General features: G+C 33.9%; 1 protein-coding gene across 3 annotated transcripts in view; it reads left to right on the top strand.

Moving 5' to 3' along the window:
* The first annotated feature begins 11,276 nt into the window (after positions 1-11,276).
* Positions 11,277-15,878, top strand: part of LOC128550369 (uncharacterized) — a 38,410-nt gene continuing 33,808 nt past the window's right edge. For all 3 annotated transcript variants that reach the window (XM_053529303.1, XM_053529302.1, XM_053529304.1), the window contains exon 1: positions 11,277-11,450. In XM_053529303.1, the coding sequence (XP_053385278.1) occupies positions 11,372-11,450 (79 nt within the window). In that variant the 5' untranslated portion in view covers positions 11,277-11,371. The remainder of the gene's footprint in view (positions 11,451-15,878) is intronic.

Below are 15,878 nucleotides of genomic sequence, written 5' to 3'. Positions count from 1 at the left end.
TAATAGCTCAAAAAGTAATTTTCTTACCAAAGTTCAAACTTGTCAAAAATCAACAAAACTGGCCGATTCAATCCTACATCAAACGTTACTGATCCAGTTTCATTTAGTAACGGCTAGACACTATATATTCATACGCTTCTGCTAATCTTCTGATAAAGGTTCGTGGTTCGTCTGTGATAAATAGACGTCCAAGAATACAAATGGAGAAGCTCAAGCTAAGGAGGACAACTCTTCACTCACTCTCTCACTAAGAAAATCATACTACGCCATTAGACACCAAAAATTGAGTAGGTGATCGAAATGTTAAGTGATGAAATGTTATGATCAACGGTTCTGAAAAAAAATATAGAAGAGCATAAGTGGTAAGTGTGTATCATTTGAAGCAATATTCATTTAATCCTGTCTCGACGGGATGGTATTACGTTAGGACTTTTGTTTATAAACAACAAAAAAGGACCGAAGCCATCGAATCCCAATGAGGCAGATTTTATACCATGCTTTCTGTGCGAGCAGATATAATTTAATTATGACTGCTTTGGCAAGCTGAGAACCAGTGCCGTTTTGAGCTGCCGAACGGAATTTCCTCTTTACGACTTTCGAATCCTTTGTCGTTGACTTGTTTATAATTATGTTTTACAGTCTGTCGACTCGACTATTTTATTTCTGAAGAAAATCCTCTCCAATTTCTAAATTATACAGAACGCAATTTAGATATCTTCTGTATTAAGGTAACATTATGCTAATTTAGTTCCTTCTTCATTTCATAGCAACAATTAAATAGGCTATGTAGAGCTAATTTTTCAGTACTTTAGAGTAGGGCTGGGACGATTTCAAAATTTTGAAACCGGTTAATCATTTGTATGAAATCGAATCGAACCGGTTAATCGGTCGCCATATTTGAAATGCTGTTTTCTTTCCTGACGATCGTATAAAGGTACTTCCAGCAGCTGACTTCATTAGGAACTTAAGGACTTTATCCTTTAGGAAGCAGTGTGATAATTAATAAGCCATATTTTGGTGTATTTCATTTTAGATATATCACGACAGGCAAAACCGAGGCTTTTGATTATGTTCGATGTATTTTAACAGAAATATACTACAGGTCTATATGTGCTTGCCAAAGAAATGTATAAAGATGAAATACGATTCATGATGTTTATTGTTTGAGAGCGATTAGCGGTTTTGCAACATTAAAACCGGTTTCACCTAGTATTCGAATCGGATCCGATTAACCGAGTAATCGTCCCAGTCCTACTTTAGAGCATTTCAGTGATATGAAAATCCTACATAATCCAGTTAGTACAACATGTATTCATATAAAAATAAATAAATGAAATAAAAAATCAGATTTTATTCGCATGAAAATGCTCCCATGAAACCTGCTGTTTAGCAATTATGCGTATGCAGACATTTTCTCAGTGAATGGTGCAAATTCACAGCTATAAGCCAAAAATAAAACTGTCATATCCTTATATGCCCCATAATCCCATATTTCATCATCTACACGAACTACAGTTTGGACTACTTCACTTATGTAACACTGAGACGTCACTTCCTATTTGGTGTTACAAGTCCTTAAAAATTCTGTCTAGATTAAAACTGGAATTACAGATCAAAATCCAGTACATAAAAACCAACAAATTCAAACTAAATAAAAACCTTTGGCCAGAGGAAGCGAAACAAAACGAGATCTACTTCATTTTAAAGGGCAAAAAGTTTATTTCTCAACAATTTGCAAGATTTTAATAAAACAATAAAATCGCCTAATTTGCAACTGCATTGGCAAGCTAAGAACCAGCTATTGTAATATATAAGCTCAAACAAACCCTTTCTAACAATGACTATGGTTTTCAGACGTTTTTAATGAAGATTACTTTGTGGACCCCAAAAAGTTTACTAACATTTTTAAATGTAGAGTTGTAGATGCTTTCAAGCAAGAATGGGCTGGTTCATTAGGTCGAAGTACATTACTTAGTAACTATAATCACCTTAAATCTGTTCTTTGCTATTAGAATTATCTTGATATATTACCACGAAAATATAGAGTTTATTTTTGTCGGTTGAGAGTCTCCCTTAGAATACAAAAGTAATAACATACTGCATGAACAGAGATATTGTCAATGTTGGAACCTTTTAGATTTAGAGGATGAATATCATTTTGTATGTGTATGTCCAAGTTTTCAAGATATACGTAAAATACTTTTGTTAAACCATCTATGTATAAGTTTATCGAATCCAATAGAGTATACATTAATAATTGTTCATCCTCAGTACCAGTTCAATGTGTGTGTTATTTTGTGTTTTGTTATATATATTCATTTGCCCTGTACATATTCACGTGATTATGATTACTATTTATACTGTATGTACACAAGACGATGTATTTATACATATGTATAAATCTGGAATAAAACATTCTCGATATACCCTTCATCATTTTATGAAAAATAAAATGGTTCCAGCGATAGCGAACACGGTTATAGCAAATTATCGGATAAGGAACACATTTCCGTGTCGCCGGACAGAAGGTGGGGAAACTTCAAAATGATTAATAAACAAACAGATCTGCCATCATTTTTCACCGTAGAGGCAAAATCTTACTTACTCTATCCACAAATGAAACTATGATTTTAATTCTAAAATAATTGAATTATGAATTTGGTCTTTAGAAGACGTTCAGTTGAATGCTAATGAGATACAGAACATTTCAAGTGACATTTCATAGTTGCATATAGAATTTTTTTGAAAAATATGAAATACCATTTACGAGTCAAGTAATATATGTGGACATATTTTGCTTTTGGCAATATCTTTGTGACTTGTTTTGCACTATTTTGAGGACAGTGACGAAAACAGCAATAACAGTAATAGAAAATTCAAAAGATTTCTACAGTCTTATTTGAAATATGAATAATACCCAATACACTTACTAATAGTTCCATTACACTTTCATATATAACGCTACTGACGCAAGTAAACTCTGGGCATCTCCAGTATTGGTTTTGATGTGCTAAAAATGCCTCTCATGAACAGACCCAGTCGAACCAATTCTGCTGTTATTTATGAATCTTCTCATAGATTTTCTAACTTTCACAACAGTAGTCTTAAAGTGCTGGGTGGTGGTCGTAAAAAGTCTTATAAAGGTTTTACAAACCATCACAACATGCAGCAATCTTTAAGTGTTTTATAGCGGCCGTTAAATGTCTCCCCGTACGCGGATTCAGTGCTGCTATATTCTCCGGTTCTTTCGAATCATGGAGCACATTCAATATCCCTGTAATATTAGTCCACTGAGGCCGGTGCTAGATCGTGAATGTGAAGGGTGTTGCACTTTCCATTACCTCTCATGAACACAGTCAAACCGAGTCTGCTATTATGTTTGCTTGTTTGCATTCTATTGTTCCATTAGGCTTCCGTGTACATCGTCGTAAAAACACAGCTGCGAGTGTCTCTAATTTTTTTTTATTTCGGTACATGCAACATGGGTGAATGTTGAGTTCTGCTCAAAGCGGAGCTAGAGGGCGTGGACGGTAGCTTGCATTTCCACTACCGTTCATGAACAGGCTCAATCAAACCGAGCCTGCAACATTTTCATTTATATCGTAATGGGCGATATGTGGTTTTCCACTTTTTCTATTTCATGAAAATCCCACAGGGGTTACGCAGTCGATATGCAAAAGATTAAGGTCAGATTCGAATATTTTCCTCTCATCCCTAGGGTTAGGGGGTCGCGGATATGTCCCTGACATCAAATTCTCGAAATTAAAGTGTCAAAACCTGTATTTTTCTCGTAGGGTTTGACATTTTTAGCTAGGTATTGTTAAATACTACACAATTAAAAAAACATTCAGAACCCCCTGGTCTCGTCAGACCGATCTCTAAAGGGGTTCGAGCCCCGGGCCTGAAATTATTATTATTATTTTTTTAAAAAAGGTCATTTTCTATCAAATATTACGACAAAAGTACTTAAGATATAATAAAAGTTGCATGTATTTGTTGAACTTTCCAAGAACTATTTCACAAATGTATAGCACAAGGTTCAAACCTGATCCTAAGGGTCGGCCGGGCTCGAAAATGGGTGCCAGGTCCAAACGTAAAAACGAATTTGCACCTTATTTTTCTAAAAAAAAATGTTTTACAACAACTAAGGCTCTAAAGTAACATGCTGTGGTATATATTAAAATAACTAGTTTTAGGTAAGATTGCCCGTCTGTACGATCTGTAGACTTGCTATTGGGACCGTATAACGGTAATTTTTGTCGTATTTTTTCATCAATTTTATTTTATTATAAAAAGCGTTAGGAGCAAGATATCAAACTGAAATTTCTTTTAATAAGTAGTTGGAACTATCATTCAAACGGATATGAAAATCAATTTTTCCCCGACAGACAGGCCGTCGGGAATATTTTCTGACCTTTGGCATTTTTGGCTTTAAATATTAGCCGTAAGATAAGGAAAAAGTGCTTATAGAATATTTATTTTGCGTTAATAACTGCAAATAATAACTTGGATTGATTGTAGATTGTTCAGTACACAAGATATTTTAATAAATTAACTTTTATAAATTAAATCTAAACATTGTCTAGGCAGATATGTAATTTGTATATACCATCGACGGTTTCGTCGGGGGACGGGGACCGTCTCAAAATGTTCTATTTTTCGTGAAAATATGCATATAGTAGCTACAGGAAGCAGGCCAAATCGGGTTCGGACACGGTCGGCTAGGGATCAAGGTCATGGGTCAAAATCCGGTAATATTCTCTGGTCGGGCCAGCTTAGTTTTTGCCAGCACCTCAACGCATAAAACAAGTTTGGTCACATTCTGAGACCTGTCCTGAGCTCTGATGGTATCAAATGGACTTGAAATAGTTTCAATGTAAAGCCTAGACATCCACCAACATATCCATATATGGTATAGGTAGGTACCCGGGATGTACAGACCCGAACAAAGGTCAAAATCTAACATAGTGTCAATATTAACTGAAATTCACTTTAAATTACAACACCGTTCTGGGCGTGGACGGTAGCTTGCATTTCCACTACCGTCCACGAACAGGCTCTAACAAACCGAGCCTGCAACATTTTCATTTATATCGTACTGGGCGATCTGTGGTTTTCCACTTTTTCTATTTCATGAAAATTTGACAATATTTAAATGATTTTTCAAACTATACACAACCAAAGAGCTATAAAAATTGTATTTTATCCTTCTTTGACAAAACACAGTACTTTAAGACTCTTTGCGTATGATGGCATGATTTATAGAGAAATTAAAACTTAAATGGCTCTTAACTTCTTCAGTCTGCTTTGGAAGCTACAGGAGTGGTTGATGCATGATAAATGTAACATCCTTAGTATTACACAGAAAAAGTATCCCATCCACTTTAATTGTAAACTCATCAAAGTATTTAGGTGTAACAATTCAAAACAACCCGAAGTGTGATAAGAACAGAAACTCAATAACTAACAAAGCAAACCAGTATTTAGGTTTTCTGTGTGGAAATTTAAAAAGTTACAGATCGTGCATATAAAGTTATAGTAAGACCAAAGTTAGAATATTCACGTACTATTTGGGACCCGCATAGACTTACGAAGTCCGTTGAGATCAAATAATCTGTAATAATATTAATTTCTTCATACTGACACTGATATTTTCTCAGAAAAACATTTTCTCTCTAGGCTCATCTCAACACGTTACAGACAGAGGCAAGATATGTTGCAAATTTTTTCAAAACCCGCATAGACTTACGAAGTCCGTTGAGATCAAATAATCTGTAATAATATTAATTTCTTCATACTGACACTGATATTTTCTCAGAAAAACATTTTCTCTCTAGGCTCATCTCAACACGTTACAGACAGAGGCAAGATATGTTGCAAATTTTTTCAAAAAGTGCTATCAGAGAGGGTTGATTTTATGGCCAAGTGCTTTACATTTAATGACTCTAAAGACTGATGCCAGTCTAGGACCCGCATACTGAAAGCCATATAGATCAAATTGAAAAAGTTCAGAGAATGGTCTAATCGCTATCATGATACAAGCTCAGTTTCTGATATGTTAACAAATTTAAATTGGCCATCATTAGAAATAAGAAGAACAAGAGCTCGTTTAATGATGTTCTTTAAGATAGTCCATCATGTAGTATAGGTATGTTATATCCAGAAAAGAATCTGTTAGCCCATATACCACATTAAATCAAAGTTTTCAGAAACCTGATGGAGCGGAGCAATTGTTTTGCTGTGGTTATGCAGGTGAAACGATATTTTTAAATGTTATATTCGTTAATTTTGTGTAAACTGACTTGAACACTGGCTAATTTGCATGTCTTCTATCATTTACAAATATTCCTAATAGTTTTTTTCTAAAGACAAAATTATTGTTGATTTAGGGTTTATTGTCGTTCCTGAAATACAGCTTTCTGAAAGACTGAAATTGTCCTGTGGATACGGAGTATAATGAGTCATATGAGGATGTGGCAGTTATATTTTTGGTTTAGTTTTATTGCTTATTGTATTGAGAAAAGATCTAGACCATTTTCATTGTGAATTTCCAGGTATTAGTTTTTTTTTTGAGAACATGTCTACATACGCGTAATTGGTAAACAGCTATTTTCATGGGAGCATTTTCAGAGGGTGATGTTTTTCAGAACGGATTAATTTTCTAATATGTAAGACAACATGTCAATATTTTTCTATTTTTGATAAGAAGACATGTCATACTAAATGACCATATATGGTATTCATATCAATGAAATGCTCTAAAGTACTGAAAATGATGTCTCAAGATTTCAATGTTTATATGAAATAAAGAAGAAACTAATTGGTAGAGTGTAACCAATATTACGAGATCGTAGATCTATTAATAGTAAGGAAATGTGTCGTCACCGATAAGGTCTGCTATCTAAAAATAGCACATTCATCTGGGTCTTCCTCCACCATCAAATCCAGGAAGTCGCCATATGACCAAAAATTGTGTCGGTGCGACGTTAAACCCAACAAAATAGATAAATAAATAAACATAATTAAATAATAGATTTTGCATTCATTTCGTTTTTTTTTAAGTTTCTAGCCTTCACATCGCAAACAGAATGTTCTTTAATTTCTATTAACTGGGCCGAGAAACGCTTTATCTATAATGAGCTACGCACTTTGCCAAATTCTAGACAGTACAGTTTTGAAATTGTATATCCATGTTAGCAGTAACATACCGATTTTTCTTGAATATATGAATAGATGCGGGTAATGTTTTTTCCATCATTCTGTTCATTTTGTGACACATCCCACTTTCTAAAACGTTTTAGAAAAAAATATACTCACTGAGAAAAATTTATTTATACTGATCGAAAGCGTTAATTAAAACACAAACTTATTCACAGAACAGAAAAAAAAGTAATATTTATATATCATCATTATTTTTGTAATGTGTGTCTTTCGTACGTGTTTATAAATTTAACGCTTATAAATTTTGTAAAATGCAAATGAATTCTTATGATCGCATAATTTGAATTAATTGAAATATTTCTAAATGTCTTGAACAACACGTATACTTTCAAAATACACTGTCATACATAATTATTTGCGGCCACATATTCAGTTCTTCGTTGAAATAATTAGCACCTTTGAGATATAAATGTACGTAGTTCTGTTTATAAAAAATGACCCCTTAGTGTGACATGTAGATATTTGACTTTCGGTAATAATTTTTGGATGTTTTTGCTAATCTTATGCAACACCATATACTTTTCTGATCAAATCATGCACAATTATGTATTTTCAATAAGGAAATGTTTTACGACCACAGCTGACATCCCAACCACCTCATTAGCAATCATCTGTTGTTGTGAGAATCAGTTGTTTAAAATGAAATAGAAGTTATGATGATATATGTGTCCTGCTGTAAACTTTTAAGTTGCTAGGTTCTGTAATATTTGTAGATAATTAAGCTGATTATTTGTTATGCAATGCAAGAGTGCGAAGTGTAGATAATTTCTAACAAGGTCTTTGTTCCATTGTTTGCCACTTCCTTCTATCACTATCATAAATGTGATAAGATCTAAAGAAGACTGTATAAGAATAATTTGCATAATAGCACTCTCTCGTATGTAAGGATCTGTGACGTCACCGATAAGGTCTGCTATCTAAAAATAGCACAGGACTCAATTTGCGGACAAACAATCGATGCATTCACTGTACAATAGCATAAGTAAACCGTAGATTTGGCATTTATTTCGGTATTTTTGTTCAAGTTTCAAGCCTGCACATCGTAAACAAATGTTTTTTCTTCACTTTTAATTTCGATAAACTAGACCGAGAAGCAGAGTCTTTATTTTTTAACATACCGATTTTTCATCAATATATGAATGGATAATGCTATTATATTATTCTGTTCATTATGTGTCACATCCAGTTTTCAGAAATATTTAGGGGAAAAAAGATGCCCACTAGCAAAAATGTATTAACAAAAATGTTAAGACAGAACAGAAAAAAAATCCCAACTGTTCTTCTTAGTTTCCGTCATATATCAACATTATATTTTTGTAATTTGTTTCATCCGTTAGTGTTAATAATTTTATACTTGAGAATGTAAAAAAAAATATTATTATCGCATAATTCAGTTTACTAAAATTTCGAAATGTGATGAACAACACGTATAATTTAAAGTAAACTGTCATACACATTTCATATTTGGCCACATATTCAGTTCTTCATTGAAACAATTAACACCTCTGTGATATACATATCTTGTGTTCTATTACAAATGACCCCTTAGTGTGACATAAAGATATTTGACTTTCGGAGGTAATATTTAGATGCTATCTGATAAAACATGTTGCTAAACTAATGCAGCACCATTTTTTTCTACCAAATCATGCATAAATATGTATTTTCAATAAAGAAATGCTTGACGGACCCCGACCACAGCTGACATCTCAACCGCCTCATTGTCGATCATCAACAAGTTTGCGTCTTGTGTTTTGTGAATCAGTTCTTTAAAATGAAATATGTGTAGGTTCTTTAAAAGTCATGAATTAAAATCATTTTGCATGAAATGTTTTAACCATAAATGCTTTTTTCGGCGTTTCGAAACTCGAAAATATTGTAATTTGTTATTAAGAGTTTAAACTCTTTTTCTGGTGCAAAATTTTAATCATGAGTATTTATTGCAGAATATGTGCAATGCAACATACTTTTTAACAGTGCTCTTTATTTGCTTACCATATTTTGAATTGTCTCGTTAAAAAGAGTACGTCGTTTTGTATATTTCCTACATTCGTTCCAATATGTTTCTTTATATTAGTTATTGTTTCTTTTATTCATTCTGTTAACAGGTGAGACAATTCAGGTGGCATGTTACATTTTAATACCCTTCGAAGTTAACTGAAATTGTCCTTGTCCGCAATTCGCGCATTGCATTATGGTATAACTGCTGTGTGTTCTATTTATAGAACACGAGAGAGTGCTATTCGAATATACTGATTGTCAAGATATTAATCTGTGATTTCATTGGTTGAAGATCTTAAATTGAAAAGATAAGAAATAATGCAGCATCCAGGAGAAAAGACAGTTAGTTAGTGGACATCCACAGAACAAGCGTGTTATACTTTAATGTTTAATTTCTTGTTAGTTCGGTTAACCGACGTTAAAAGTGACACTAAATTTCTTATCTAATTATATTAACTGGATAACCAGTGTTCAAAAGCTGACTACTAATTTTGTTATAAATTTATACCTTTTGTTAATTTGAACTATTGTGGATAAAATAAAAATAGTAAAATTGCACAGAAACGTTCGTTCTACATACACCCGACATCCCAGAATTGACTGCAACACACATGGCGTAGAAGCCGGGTACAAGGAACTTCTATGTTTACTTGACTTTCCCAGTACCTTCACAAAAAGCGAGTGGATTATTCTACAAGATGAGTTATATTCCCCAGCGAAGTGAAACACGTCGAACGTATAACCGACGGAGAAATACTTATAACGTTTATTATGGACTAAACAAGAAGTGTTCGAAATGTGGATTATTTCATTCATTTAGTGAATGCCGTGCAGTAATGGCAATTTGTAACAGATGTCAAAAGAAAGGACACTACGGTCGGGTGTGTAGAAATTCAAAAGTCAGTTGCGTCAAAACAGAGAAAACAAGACAACGCGACATCGCGAGATCTATTGCATTTCAAAAGAGACTGATCCTAGAAATTTCACTGCCTTTTCACGGAGTCGAGGATAGTTACTTAAAAGAAAATTCAACAAACACGGCAATCCGTCAGCATAATGGGACAATAAAACACATGAACAGATTACGGCACGAAAACGAAAGGATGAAAAGTAAGCTAGAAGCAGTAAAGCTAGAAAAATTTTCACGCGTTTCGGGCTTTATCGTATGTTTAACATGGGATTTTGAACCGTCCAAGATGTTGGAAATGTTTGTCTCATTGTTTATTTTTTTTTAATAAAACTGTTACTGCTTTCATTGTTTACCACTTTTTTTCCACCCTTGCCCGAAAAAACAGTAATGAGTTTGTACACTGTTCAAACAACTGTGCTCTGTTGAAATTTAACCAAACACAAGTTTACCTGCATAAACAGAAAGCATGATATGTCACCATGCGCGGATCCAGAGTGGGGGTACCGGGGGTCCGGACACCCTCTGGAAAATCTTTAAAAAAGGAAAGAAGACAAGAAGGAAAGAAAATGTTTTTCGAAAAAGGCAACATTAGGACTGCATGTAAAGTATATGCGGCTGCTGCTACATACGACCCCGACATAATTCATATTATTTATCTGAAAGAAACTAAGAATTTTACCTTCAAGAAAGCTTGATTTTATCATTTTACCAAATTTAACAGGTTAGTCCATAAAACTGTCCCAGAATGCAAAAAATGAACTGCTAAATTTCAAAAAAGTAACAGGGGGGGGGGGGGGGGGGGGGGGGGCAAGGGGATCGGCCCCCTCTGAGAAAATTGGCTGTGTCCGTGCATGGTCACTATACCTGTCCAGTACTGGACATTACGGTAAACGCTTCTTTCCTGCACAAATGACAATTTCGCAACTTCTGTCCGGTTTGTACAAATTTCTGGCCGCGATAAACCATTTGACTTGTAATTCTTTGATCAAACTCAGCTGTAGACTCTTCCACGCGTTAGATTCTATATACCAAAGAGCTATAAAAATACTTCTTTGTATATACGTATTCAATAAGACAGATCAGTGACTGCGTAGTTAATGCCAAAAATAGAACGGTTTTCCAAGATTTCTATTTATAAATTCCATTGCTATAGTATAGCGAAAACGAACTACACACACACACAATTATTTGACGATACAACAACAAATTGAACCAAGTTGATCAACTCGATGCTCGAAAATGATCTTTTTTACATCAGTTTCTATTTTTGCAGTGACGTTATTATGTTTCAACACATGTATACTTCCAGTTTATGCAGGTAAATATATGTTTATTAAAAATTAATTGCTTGTCCGACCCTTATAATTCGTAGATCTAGCTGTAGGCATTTTCCCTCAATTTCAGAAGAACATTCCCAGCTGTCAGACATTATATTATGCGTAATTATGATGATAATCTGCCGAGTAACATTTAATAGCGACAAATCGGCAGTATATTGATTGAGAAACTGTAGATATTTCGGATATGTATATTTGGATATGTCGGTGTACAATCACAGTTAGCCTTACTCATTTGACTTATCGAGATCATTTATTTTATGTTCTGATATTTTAAAGTTGTCATCCCTCTAACTGAAGGAGACAGCGACAGTCAAAAGTTATCACGCTGTCCCGAAACATCCTATTATTTGGACTAATTGATCAGGTGGGCAGATGCCGAACGTTCATGTTTTTTTGTAAATTTTTTATTTAAAAGTGATGTTTTCTAACAGCCTTAAATTTCTAAATTATTAAAACACAAATTATAACAATAATTTTTTGATTAATGGAAAGGTTATGAAACAAGCAATTTATTTTAATTAATAAAAATAAAATATAGATTAATTATGAACATGCACTTATAATAATTAATTTACAGTGAACTCACTATATGCCGCTATTAAAATTATGGCGGTTATTCCTTTAAAAAAGATAGTTGAATACGAAAATATAAAAAGTGTATGTATTTCAAAACTTTTTAAATTTTGAAAATCCATAAATGAGCGAAATTAAAAGTAAATATTAAAAATTATAAATTCCAACCCCATACACAAATAATGTAAAAACATTGTTTTGCCCACCACCAGATAAACATATGTTAATACGTGATGTCACGGCAATCTTTCCTATACAATATTTAACTAAATATCCAGTTATATACACTTATCACTTAGCAAATATTAGACAAAAAAGATTGATCTAATCTAATGAGTTTGAGTTCCATGAGTAGAAAACTCTTGTGGATGCATTGGTCGGCAGGGCTATATTATAAGCACTTTCCCTAGTATGGATGTGAAGGTCCAGGGTTTGATTTCTGGTTACTCCCATTGCAGTGTCTCCTTGGGCTAGGCACTTAATCACAACTGCCTCAGTCGACCTAGCTGTAAATTGGTACCAGCAAATTGCTAGGGGATAAAGGTATAATGGTTTTAATTGTTCTCAAAATAGAGTCGCTCAAAAGCTCTACACTGAACTTATGTTCATTGTTTCACAAAGCGATGGTAAATAAAATTTACCTTCCTTTATCTTTACCTTTGCAACCATGTTTTCTGCCTTGGATTTTAGCACTCTTGAATTCTTCGAAGTAGAATATTTTTTAGCATACCGGTACCTTACTGGTACTGATGATAAACCCGAACAGAAAATGAGGTTTTTTACCTGTAACTTTTTTATTTCTGCAATTTGTAATCAATGGTCGGTACCAAAATAAAGCTTAACATTTGCTGAAAACTTTACTTAATTCAAATTTAAATTTAGTAAGCAAACTCACACGAAGTGAGGCCCTGAAAGGGGTTTGTAAAATGGGGACTGTAAGCAGGTTGACTGATGATAAATTCGAACACTTTGTCATTTACAAAAATTTTTCGTAGTATTATATTGAAACTTTCCCCAAAAAGCTGCAACAGTCATTCCTCATCAAGTAATGAAAAGTGACCCAATGTCAGGCCTTCATGTGGCGACAGTGAGCATACGCAAAAAAACACCCTCTTCCCCAGTAATTTTGGATAAAAAAAATTTATACAGATAAATGTAAGTCATTTATTTATACAGAATATTTACCAATTTTGTTTTTATTTACACCAGTTGGTGTTGTAAGTGGAATTAAACTATTAGATGGTGTGTTCAATTTTATAAATAACCGATTGCAATCGAATATTTCCAAGGTGGTCGACTTTATCATCTGTCCGAGTTTATCATCAGTACCAGTACAGTTTCTTTGATAAAACCACACAAATTTGGTACCTTTTTGAAGAGTGAAACTCACACTTTCATAGGAATAATGTGATATTGAATTTTTGATTGACTTCAATGAAAAAAGTGCCATTAAAAAGTCTCGGGAGCCATTCAACCAATAGAGCACCAGTTTCATGGGTAATCAAAAGGTGCATCAGTATTTTGATTTTAGTTTTAAATATAGTTGGTGCTATATAATTATACATAGAAATATAACTGTGAAAACTATCGCTATATTCCTTTACCTGGTATCTCTAAACATACCATACTGATTCTCATTATATTCTGCCTTGAAATGTTTTTCTAATACCACAGTCATGTTTTGTCAGAAAAAAATCTATTTTTAAATGGATAGAAAATATGATAAACTATATGTAATCCCCTATTGGCAAAAGTGATCCCCAATTGGTGAATCAGACAGCTTTAAATATTTCTTTGTAACTTCAGACATAAAAGATTGATTCAAATAAATCAAACATTTATATGAATGCGAGCAATAGTTTCAAGTGTAAGTAAGTTTAGATATCATGAAAGTCTAAACATTCTTCACTACATGCTAAAATTATAGATAGCGATCCGCTATTGGTGAGTACCTGTATACTTAGAAAATTCTGGAAATAAGAAAAAGAAGTATCTAGTCTTCCGGTAACTGGACACACATGAGCCTGCTTTCTAGCCATCCTGTAACCAAACACCTAGCCTGCATTCTAGCCATCCGGTAGCCAAACGCCTAGTCTATCCGCTGTCCGATAATAATCAATTTATTTGTAATAGTGTAATTATAATGTATTTAATTTATGGATCCATCGAAGTAACTCAGGCTCTGTATAACCAGACTTCTAGACCCGGAGAATCAATATACATATTATAACTATTACTAGTATGTTCTGTAATACTAGTGTATAAGGTATTACCTACATGGTCAATTAAATTGCTGGTAAAAGTTATGATTAGTTGTGTTGTGGAGCTGAAAATCAGTATAATTCTTTCATAAAAATGTATGCTATGAAAATTCAATATAGAAATTTAATAACTTTTGTTAGTCTAAAAAGACCAAATCTACAAAAAAAATGTAAAATATCCAATTATGTTTAAGTTGCAATTCTTTCATGTTGCCAGAATAGATACATGTCAAAAATTATCATTATAAATGTAAACATTGAAGTAATATAGCATATTTTTTTTTCTTTGTTCAATCAGAATGTGTTAAATTGCTTGATTAGGTCAAATTAATCTGTCTTGATGTAGTTAGCTTTAAGCCTTTATGACTGATAAAATGGTAGGTGATGATTGTTGTTAAGTTACATTAACAGAATGTGTTAAATTGCTTGATTAGGTCAAATTAATCTGTCTTGATGTAGTTAGCTTTAAGCCTTTATGACTGATAAAATGGTAGGTGATGATTGTTGTTAAGTTACATTAAATACCATGTTGCTATGTTACCCCGTCTTCTACTTAAAATCTGATTGCTTATTTTGTTGTTTTAGTTATATATATACACAAAGATTTCAGTTTCATTGGTCAATGAAAAATATTTTGTTCTGAGATTTTGTTAAGATAGAAAGTCAGAAGGCAGAATAGATTTGGATTTCCAAGTGCTTACATTAATGTGGTTCTCCACTAGAAAATAATTTGATACTTTTTAGATGTACTTTAATTGTTAATGTCAGGATAACCTTTGATGAACTTGTTATTTATTTTGTTGTGTGGTTCTCCACTGAGAAAGTAAAATTAAAAGTATAAACGGAACATTGTGTCAGTGATTGATTTAAAAAACAGGTAGTGTCAACATCACGGCATTACAGTTTTCAAAAAGTTACTGTTATTATGTTTTTATGCCCCCGAAGGGAGGCATATTAGTTTTCAACTGTCCGTCCGTTCGTTCGTTCGTTAGTTAGTTAGTTCGTTCGTCACTACGTTAACTTTTTGCATGAAGGCACTTTACTCGCGAACCACTGCACCCAGGACCTTCAAACTTCACATGCTGATAGTACTTATTGAGTACACCATCCTTACTGACTTTGGGGTCACCAGGTCAAAGGTCAAGGTCACAGGGGCCAACGTTAACTTTTTGCATGAAGGCACTTTACTCGCGAACCACTGCACCCAGGACCTTCAAACTTCACATGCTGATAGTACTTATTGAGAACACCACCCCTACTGACATTGGGATCACCAGGTCAAAGGTCAAGGTCACAGGGGCCAACGTTAACTTTTTGCATGAAGGCACTTTACTCGCGAACCACTGCACCCAGGACCTTCAAACTTCACATGCTGATAGTACTTATTGAGTACACCACCCCTACTGAATTTGGGGTCACCAGGCCAAAGGTCAAGGTCACAGGGGCCAACGTTAACTTTTTCCATGAAGGCACTTTACTCGCGAACCACTTCACCCAGGACCTTCAAACTTCACATGCTGATAGTACTTATTGAGTACACCACCCCTACTGAATTTGGGGTCACCAGGCCAA

Source organism: Mercenaria mercenaria, chromosome 17 (assembly GCF_021730395.1).
Source record: "Mercenaria mercenaria strain notata chromosome 17, MADL_Memer_1, whole genome shotgun sequence".
NCBI classification, from domain to species: domain Eukaryota; kingdom Metazoa; phylum Mollusca; class Bivalvia; order Venerida; family Veneridae; genus Mercenaria; species Mercenaria mercenaria.
This window is presented reverse-complemented; position numbering and strand designations above follow the sequence as displayed.